The sequence below is a fragment of the Beta vulgaris genome, chromosome 4 (assembly GCF_026745355.1).
Source record: "Beta vulgaris subsp. vulgaris cultivar EL10 chromosome 4, EL10.2, whole genome shotgun sequence".
NCBI lineage: Eukaryota > Viridiplantae > Streptophyta > Magnoliopsida > Caryophyllales > Amaranthaceae > Beta > Beta vulgaris.
The window spans coordinates 14,242,363-14,252,646 of NC_079205.1; the positions used below are offsets into that span (position 1 = coordinate 14,242,363).

General features: G+C 49.5%; 1 protein-coding gene across 1 annotated transcript; it reads right to left on the reverse strand.

Moving 5' to 3' along the window:
- Positions 1-4,568: 4,568 nt before the first annotated feature.
- LOC130591060 (uncharacterized) lies at positions 4,569-5,792 on the reverse strand. Its single transcript, XM_057393961.1, has 2 exons — positions 5,319-5,792; positions 4,569-5,222 (listed from the first exon to the last, which is right to left on the reverse strand). Exons 1-2 carry the CDS (start codon positions 5,790-5,792, stop codon positions 4,569-4,571), a joined length of 1,128 nt encoding a protein of 375 aa, XP_057249944.1.
- Positions 5,793-10,284: the final 4,492 nt, after the last annotated feature.

Consider the following 10,284-nt stretch of genomic DNA (forward strand, 5'->3'; position numbering starts at 1 on the left):
GGGGCTAACAAGCCCTGGAGAGGCCGACCAGGTGCTCCCTAGCACTTAGTTTTCTTGACTAAGTGAAGGGAACTTAGCAGAGACCTGGTCGGACAATGGGCAAGGGAGCCCCATGTGTCCGACCGGGTTCTAGATTGACGGGCGCAGCTCGGACAGGGGCTAACAAGCCCTGGAAAGGCCGACCAGGTGCTCCCTAGCACTTAGTTGTCTTGACTAAGTGAAGGGAACTTAGCAGAGACCTGGTCGGACAATGGGCAAGGGAGCCCCATGTGATCGACCGGGTTCTGGATTGACGGGCGCAGCTCGGACAGGGGCTAACAAGCCCTGGAGAGGCCGACTAGGTGCTCTATAGCACTTAGTTGTCTTGACTAAGTGAAGGGAACTTAGCAGAGACCTGGTCGGACAAAGGGCAGGGGAGCCCCATGTGACCGACCGGGTTCTGGATTGACGGGCGCAGCTCGGACAGGGGCTGACAAGCCCTGGAGAAGCCGACCAGGTGTTCCCTAGCACTTAGTTGAGTTGGATAAGTTAAGGGAATTTGGAGACTCATCTTGTCTGACCGACATCCTTGAGGAGACTGCTGTTATGACCGAGTGGGTGACATTGAGCTGGAAATCAGTGATTTGCCACATGGCATTCCTCAGCTGGGTGGTTGAGCTGGGAGCTTCCCAAAAAATGTGACGTTTCATCTTCCATGGGCCGCCTTCTTGAGGGGGGAAATGGTGCCATCTAGAAGCATTTAATAGGCCCATGAAGGGACGCGTCCCGAGGCACGTCTATATATATGTACGGAGAGGAGAGAGAAATCATTTGTCCATCCTTCACAAAATTTTCACTTTCTCTCTCTAAAAGTTCTCTAAAAGCTCTCCCTTCTCTCTAACTTTTCAGCAGATCTTCCGGTTCCAATCGTCCGACCAGGTACGCTCTTGCTTCTTTAGCTTTTTTGCTTTCTTTTAATAATCCTCGGCCGACTCCCTTGTCTATACAATAATGGGAGAATCGTCCGAGTCGGTGACACCCCCGACCTCACCTCCCTATAATTTGTCCGAGGAGGTGAGAGGAATGGGAATAACGCTGGTGTCAACCTTAATAAGTTGCCCCGACCCCTCGGCCGTTCCCGACGCGGTTCTGCTCCCGAGCCCCTCATCGTCAGTAGAGGAAGAGGCCGAGGGCACTGTTCCCTTCCCTTGGGAAGTGTCCCTGGCCTTTCCTTCTAAAGCCAGTTACTTAGATAAATACATTGATGATGGTGTAGTGAGGGTAACGATGTCGGATGGCGAAGGAGAGACTTCCACTTCAGGCCGACCGGAGTTTCCAGATCTGGATCCGAAGGGGGGACCAGGATCAAAGTTTCCTTTGCCTTCGCTGATGAAGGCTTTTCTCGAGGATCCGAGGGGGCAAGCGACGAGGTTCCAGATTAGGGATCCGTACATGTTGGTCCGACCGGAGGCTTTCCACACTGTTCTGACCCCTCCTCCTGGTTGTACCGCTGTTTATTACAAGTCTATGGAGATGGAGCTCCGATTCCCTTTGACCCCCTTTGTGAAGGATCTTTCAACGCTTATTATCTGACCATCAGCCAGATATCGCCGAACTCCTGGGGAGGGATTATTGCGGTTCAGACGATCTGTGCAATGTTAAGCGTCCGACCTACCATCACCCTATGGCGCAATATGTTCAAGTTGGTTGAGATGATGGCAGGGGATAATTGTCCGGGTTGGTGGTACTTCCAAGCCCGACAGGGGTATAAGGCAGTACTTGACCTCCCCTCTTCGCAGAAAGGGTTCAGGAGGGAGTTCACCTTCGTGTTCTTCGGAAGGGACTGGGGAATCCCCACAGTCCGACCGGATGTCGAACCGAATCACGAACTTAACTTCAGGGTGCCTGAAATGTCCGAGGAGGAAGCGGTTGCAGCTATTTACATGCAGACCGAGGCCCAGATTGTTCAAGGGGGGGAAGTCTATGTGGCCAACAACTGGCTACCGAGCTGCCGTCTTTTCAAGAATGAGCATCTGCTGTCGACGGTCGGGCTGAGCCGGACATTCCCCGAGGGTAATCGGCCGAGGGGGTTATTTTACTTGCTTTATGCTTCTGTTTGCAGTTTTTAACTTAATTTTCTTTGCAGCTTGTTCTTTAGCCTATCTCCTCGAATCCGACCCTGACATGGCCGAGAAATTAAACTACGCCGCGATGAGAGCAGCTCAGCTCAAGGCCGAGCTGAAGGCCAAAAAGCTTAGTGTTCCTCCTCCACCCAAGGTAGGCTTTTTGCTCTTGCCCAAATACCATTTGTCTCTTTATTCCGATCTGACCTTGGCTTTTTCCAGGATCCCTCGAAGCCAAAGGCTTCAAAGAAGAGTAGGGGTGTTCAATGTCGGATATCGGATCAGATCCAAAAATTTCGGATCGGGGAAATTGCGATCCGAATCCGATCCGAAATTTTCGGATATCCGAACTTTTCGGATCGGATCACCGGGTTTTCGGATCGGGTCACCGGATTTTCGGATCGGGTCCGTTGAAATTTTTGAAAAATCCTGATACGTATCCGATCCGAAAACCCAAAATTTTTTCCGGATACCCGATCCGAAATATCCAAAATCTTAAAATTGGATCGGATATCCGAAATTTCGGATCGGATCGGCGGATTTTCGGATCGGATAATGTTGCACACCCCTAAAGAAGAGGAAGGAACGGGCTCCCGAGAAGGTAGCCCGGACTGAGAAGGCTCTGGCCGAGGCCCAGGCTTAGAAAGCGAAGAAGGCCAGGTCAGTTGAGGTCAACAGTCCTCGGCCTGAGGGGCAAGCTGATTAGCCAGAGGATACGCGGGTCTCCGTCCACTCTGAGGATTTTCGCCCTGTACCGAGTCCTGAATACACTCGGTACTGAGGAGTTGGCCCTGTCCTTAAATCTTTTGCCGAGCTCAATATCCGCGGGCTCGACACTCGGTGGTCCAATGCGATCGATTGCTTGTACGGTCCTGCCGACCAGGAGTACATCAATGCTACAAGCGGTCCTCGGGAGACCGACGCCCTATTTAGGTGCTGGGTCGAGGTATGTATTTCATCTGTTATTTTTGCCTTAGTTTTTATGCCGCTCTCTGACCATGTCTTTGTTTCAGTTTTCTGCCCGATTGGCGAATGTGGCCAAGAATCGGCTCCATCTGTCCGAGGAGGTGGCGGACTTGCAGGCCAAAGGCAAGTTGCATTACAACGAGCTTTACGAGGCCAGGGAGGGCAAAAGGAAAGCTGAAGCCCACCTCGCCAATGCTACCCGGTGCATTGCGAGAGACCAAAAGGACTTTCAAAAGGAGAGAGATGGCTGGGCAAAGGACAAGGCCGACCTGATCAAGGCTAAGGAAGATGCGGAGTTAGCCAAATTGGCCGTCGATAATCAATATGCCGAGGCCCTGAACAAAATTGCTGAACTCAACGCCACCCTGGCCGAGCTGGAGGCGCGCCCATCCTCTGTTGACGACTGGTTCGCAACCTGGAAAGAGTCCAAGGCTTGTGAAGAGTTCGTCAACGAGATTGGCTCAACCGCCCAGAAGATGGGGGTGGACGATGGCCTCAAGCGAATGAAGGCGGCCCTGGCTAAGTCCCATCCGACTTTCTCCTGGGCCGAGGCTATGGCCAGCTATCAGGCTTTGCTGGAAGAGGAAGATCGGGCTCTTCTTTCCGAGCTTAACATCGCCCTTACCGACGACGACGATGATGATGAAGCCGCTGAGGAGGTTGCTGGGGAGGATCAGCAACCCGAGTTGGCGAGGTCTGATGAGCGGACCGGGAGCACCAACGAGCAAGTCAACCCCCCAGTTGCTTAGGCTTTGTATTTTTATTCGCTTAGCTGGCTTTGGTAGTACCTGGCTTTAGGATGTAACTCTTTTTAACTTGAATGGATTTGGTTTTCTTCCATTTTATCCGAGCACCTTTTATGTTTGTCGATTATTATCGTTTCTGTTCCAAGTGTTGTTTTCCGGACTGGTTAAGTCATGCCATGATAGCATTGGTCGGAATTAACTTAGTTAAAAATAAAGTTCAACATTGGGACTGACTGGTTAAGTCTGATAAAATTGAAACTGGCTGGTTAAGTCTTTACATGTACGACCTGAATTGGTCCGAGCAATTACATGCATACTTGGCCGGTTTACATATATATGCCCCAATTGAAATTGACAAACATTAGACATAGTACTTCTTGAGGTTGTCCAAGTTCATGGCTGAGCAAGTGGGATGCCTTCAGGGTTTTCGAGTTGGAACGTGCCAGGCTTGATTACCTTGGTGACTTTGTAAGGACTGTCCCAGTTAGCCCCCAACTTGCCTTTGAGGTGTGAGAGCCCTATTGCCTCGACCTTCTTGACCACCCAATCTCCGAGCTGGATTGGCCTCGTTTTAACTCGACGATTGAATTGCCGAGTCACTCTTTGCTTATAGTGGATCGACCTTAGCAAGGCATTGCCCCTTGTTTCTGGTAGTAGATCGAGGTTGACAGGCTTCTCCTCTTCGTTTTGCTCGAAGTCATAGAAGGTGATTCGAGATGATGGGATGCCGACCTCTACTGACAGGACCGCTTCACTACCATATACCAAACCGAACGGGGGAGTGTCCAGTTGCTTCCTTAGTGGTCGTCCGAGCAGACCAGAGAACTCCGGGTAGGTCGTCTACCCAATCCCCTTTTGCTGCGTCAAGGGACTTTTTGATTTCTTTGAGCACTATCTTATTAGCTGCTTCAGCTTGACCGTTGGTTTGTGGTCGGGACACTGCTGAGAACCTTGTTTGTATGCCGAAACGAGCACAATAATCCCGAGTTGGTCCGCTGTTGAATTGCCGACCATTGTCTGAGACCAGGGCTCGGGGTACCCGAAATCGCGTGATTATGTTTCTCCAGATAAAGGCTTGCACTTTTGTCAGTGATGGAGCGAGTGGCTCGGCCTCTGTCCACTTGGTGAAGTAATCTATTGCCACTATTAGGAATTTGCGCTGACCTGATGCTGGGGGAAGGGGCCAAGTAGATCCATGCCCCATTTGTCGAATGGCAGTATTGCTTGAATGGAGGTGAGGGGGGTGGCTGGGGCTCTGGGAATATCCGAATGGATCTGGAGATGGGCACCTCTTCACCAGTTCTTGTGCATCTGCCTTGAGAGTAGGCCAGTAGTATCCGCCCTTAGAGCTTTCCCAGCTATAGTTCTCCCTCCTTGGTGGCTGCCACACGCCCCTTGGTGTATTTCCCTTAGGATGTAGTTTCCTTCTTCGGAGTTACACACTTCAGAAGTGGGTGCGTGTATGATTTCTTGTAGAGCTGCTCATCGTGCCATAGGAACCAACCTGCTCGGTGCTTGATCCTTTTGGCTTCCTTGACTCTGCTGGGAGGATTCCATCCCTAAATCCGACCACTTCGTCCGTCCAAGTAGATGTTCGATCTAGGATCAACTGTTCCTTGGCATTTATGCTGGGCTGGCGAAGTACCTCCCACATGATGGTCCGAGGAGCTGACCCCTCTGCCGAGCTGGCCATGCGAGCTAGAGCATCGGCTTGTTGATTTTCCGACCTGGGTATGTGGCTGATGTGGAAATGGGAGAGTTTTTTGATGAACTCTTGGGCCTTAGCTAGGTACATTCTCATGTTATCCTCCTTGGCCTCGTACTCTCCTGAGACCTGACCCACTATAAGTTGAGAATCCGATCGGGCCTCAATAGTTGTAGCTCCCGCCAAAATGCAAAGCTGAAGTCCTAGGATGAGAGCCTCATATTCTGCTTCATTGTTTGACCCCAGGAATTCGAACTTGATTGCATACTCCATTTTCTCCCCGACCGGGGGTTTGAGCACTAGCCCCGCTCCGCACCCCGACTTGTGGAAGAACCATCTCATACATTCCCACTCTTCTCTTTGGCCGACCGGGGGCCGAGTTGTGCACTCTGTTATAAAATCAGCCAAGGCTTGAGCTTTTATGGCTCTCCTGGGTTCATATTCTAAACCGAAATCAGCCAATTGGTCGGCCCAGTCTGTCATCCGACTGGAATGGTTCCTGCTTTCAATTACTTTGCGAAGGGGTTGTCCAGTAAGGACTTTGATCTGGTGGGCCTGAAAGTAGGGTTTCAGCTTTCTACTAGCCATGACGAGGGCGAAGACCATCTTCTCCACCTCGTTGTATTTTGCTTCTGCCCCTCGAAAGGCATGGCTAATGAAGTAGACCGGGTGTTGTGTCCCTTTCCTTTCGGCCACCAGCATGGCACTTAGGGCGTATTCCGATACTACAGTAATGAAAATGTTTCCCCGATAAGGGGACATAGCTTGGAGTGTTGAAAGATGAAGTTTGAGGGAGGTGAAGGCTTGCTCAGCCTCCTCGTCCCAGTGAACTCTTTTCTCTTAAGGGCCTTGAAAAAGAACAGGCTCTTATCAGCCGACCGTGATAGGAATCGTCCGAGAGCAGCTAGCATCCTGTTAGGCGCTGCACTTTCCTGACTTCCGAGGGGATTTCATCTAGCACTGCTTTATCTTGTCGGGGTTGGCTTCAATACCCCTTTCATCAACAGAAATCCGAGGCACTTCACCCCTTTTCCCCAAAGACGCACTTTTAGGGTTGAGCATCATACGATACTTCCTCAGTGTGCTCAGCGTCTCCCTTAGGTCGGCTGGGTGATCAGAATGGGCCTTGCTTTTGACTATCATTCGTCAACATAACCTCTATGTTCCGACCCAATGATCACTGAAAATTTTGTTAACTGTCCGCTGGTAGGTGGCTCCGCATTTTTCAGTCCGAATGGCATCATTTTGTAGCAATAACCCCTTGGGGGTGTGAAGGCGGTATGAACCGATCATGCTCTGCCATCGGGAATTTGTGATAGCCTGCATTGGCATCCATGAAGCTTAAGAGGGATGACCAGCCGTAGAATCGACCAGCCTTCAATTTTGGGCAGAGGGTGGTTATCTTTCGGACAGGCCTTGTTCAGGTCTGTGAAATCCACACACATGCGCCAAGCCCCTCGGCTTCTTCACCAGTACTACATTGCTAACCATTCCGAGTACTGGCATTCCTCAATGAATCCTGCTCGAGCAGTTTTTGACCTCGACGGCAGCTTTGCACTTTCCGGACCTTGATGCCTTAGTTTTTGCTTGACCGGCTTGTACCCCTCCTTGATGTTAGTCATGCACATATTTTGGGTCAAGACCGGGCATTTCTGAGGCCTCATAGGCGAACACGTCTTGGTATTCCCGGAGCACTCCACTACTGTGCTCTTGTTTCTGGGTTTAGGGCCTTGCCCACCCTCACAGTCCGACCGGGTTCGCCCGATCTCTACTTCTTCGTCTTCCTCAGCTGGCTGAGGTCGTCGTACTGCTTGGGGTTCTCTGTGATGTATCCCCCAAGTTTTTGGTGAACTTCTTCTCTTTTCCTCTTCTTCGAGTCCTCTTGGACGTCGATTCAGTTCTGCTCTTCAAGCTGTTAACATAGCATTCTCGCCGGCCTGCTGATCCCCTTAATTTTTCCGACCTTCCCCTCATCTGTTTCGAACTGCATGAGGAGTTGGTAGTGGAGATAGCAGCTTTTGTTTTGTTCAGAGTGGGTCGTCCCATTATTATGTTGTATGTAGAGGGATGTCGACCACTAGGAAGTCGATCGGTAGGCTTCTTCCTTGCCTTTCTCACCCATCCGAGTGGGAGCTTTATCGATCCGACAGGCTGCAGAGTTACCCCCGAAGCCTATGAGTGGCTGGTCGAGTGGTGTGACATCCTTCTCACTGTACTTCAGCTTCTTTCAGCATTCTAGAGTTTTGATATCGGCGGATGACCCGCTATCAACTAAGACGTGCCTCACCTGGGAATTGGCTACTTTGAGCTCGATGACCAGGGGGTCATCATGGGGTACACTACTGGCCGACTGGATTCCCCGAATGTCATTATGGGAGTCCGACCGGCTTGGCTTGACTCTAGCACTTGGTGCTTGAGGTTTTGGAGGTGGGCTTTCCTAGCTCGGCCGGTTAGGCAACCTGAGGCGAAGCCACCTGCGATGACTCCAATGAAACCCTCCGTATCCCTACTATTGGACTGACCGACCTTCTGCTTCCCCTTCTCTTCGCTTGTGTGCTTGAGGTAGCGGTTCAGCTTCCCTGGTCAGCAGGTTATCCAATCCTTTCTTCAGCTTCTACAATCTTTTGTGGTATGACCACATTCTGGTGGTACTCACACCACTGGCTTTTGTCCTCGGTAGGCTGAGGTCCTGATGGGTGGGGATTGGGAGCATGGATTTTGTTTGATGTCCAGGATTTCTCTCCGATTCTTATTAAAACGTGGGTCGTTTCCATGATCTGTGAATCTGTCCGACCGACCGCCCGTTTTCTGTTGTTTGGGCTGATCTCTGTTGCTGCCTTCTTCCTTTCTCTTCTTACTTCCTTCTTCCGAGTGACGGAACAATGTCTGCCGCTTGGATAAATCTTTGAGCCTTTGCCATGGCCTCGGAAAAGTTTTGACTTCACTTCTGCCAATGTCCATCTGAGCCGGCCAGGCTGCAATCCGGACATGAGAGCAGCGAAGCAACACATCCTGCAGGTCGGACACTTTTAAGGATTCTTCATTGAACCTTTTTATATAGTCGGCTAGACTTTCGTTCTTCTCTTGTTTGACTCCCATGAGGTGCAAGCTTGTCTTCTTTTGCCTCTTTCCGGCCACGAATTGATGGGTAAACATGTCCTCGAGTACCGCAAAATCGGTGATGATTCCGGCCGGCAGCTCTTGGAACCAATTCAGCGCGAGCCCCTTCAGAGTGGTGGGGAAGAACCGACACCATGTGGCCTCGCAGCTGGTCTGTACACTCATCTGAACCTTGTATGTGGCCATATGATCTTCGGGTCGGTTAGGCCCGCAAATTGCTCGATCAGCGGTGTTTTAACTTTCCCTTGGGTGGGGGTGTCAATGATCTCTCGACTGAATGGGGTCATGAACTTCAAGCTTCCATTGCCCAGTTTTAGAGGCTTGGACTGCGCCGAGTCACCTTGTCCTTCTCGCTGAGCTGCCTTGCGATCTAAGAACTGACGGGCGTCATACCCCTGACTACGGCGCTTCTCGTTAAGAATGTTCCTAGCATCCTCCGGCTTGCGACCAGGATTTCCCCTCGGTGACCTGGAGACGTGAGTCTCTTCTCTTCGGAGGGCAGTTTCCCGATGAGCCGACCTCTTCCCAGGTGGAGGGCGCTCATCTTGCCGAGAGGGTGCCCTTTGAGACCGATCAGGCTCCCGAGCTGCTGACTTTTGCCAGTTAGGCTGGCCATGGATAGAGCGGGGATTGCGTTCTTCCCTGTGAGATTGTCTTTGAACATTGTCATCGCGTTGCTGGAGGTTGAGTTGATTCTGACCTTGTCCTTGTTGGAGGATAGTCAGCATTTGCATGATGCTTTGTTGTAGGGTTTGTTGCAGCTGAGCTGCTATGAGTGCTATATCAGCTGTGAGCAAGGGTTGGGGGTCAACATGTTGTATTTCCCCGAGAGGGGGATGGCTGCTGCTCCTGAGAGAGTTCCAGGTTAGGGTCCAGCGTATGAACTGAGGGGGATCGAGTTCGTACTGATCTCCTCTGTTGGGGTGAGGCACTACAAGAAAAATCGTCTATAGAGGCAAGGTAAATTTGCCTCTAAAAACAAAGATGTAGCCTCTAATTACTTTTTGAAGCAAATTAGTGGTTGTTTCTAATAGTTCCGTCGCTAATTAATGGTTGCCTCTAAATGTCCCCTTTTAAGGCGATATAACTTGTTGCCTCTAAAAGGCTCTATATTTAGAGGTAACAATATATTTTTGCCTCAGAATATAATTAGAGACAACCATATATTCTTATGGCAAAATATAATTAGAGGCAATATGAAATATTATTTCTAAAAACCATATATTCAGAGGCAACCATATAATGTTGCCTTGCAATATTGTTAGATGTAATATAATAAGTTGCTTCTAAAAACCATTTATGTTTATGGGTAATTATATGATTTTGCTTCGAAATATAATTAGAGTCAATATAAATTTTTTTTTCTGAAAATTAATATATTTAGGAACAACCATATTATTTTAACTCAAAATAGAATTAGAGACAATGTTTTGTTTTCCAAATTATTGATATTCAAATGTAATCTGACCAAAAAACAATTTGGTGCACTATTTTTAAATTTCCAAGCATGATAACCTATAAGAAGTAACCTTAATAATATTGCAAAAGTAAACCAAAAAATTTCAAGGAAATCAAAGATCTATTTTACTCTAAGCAATATTATTAACCAAAAGCGAATAAACTGTAGTACAAGCTCAAAAACCGC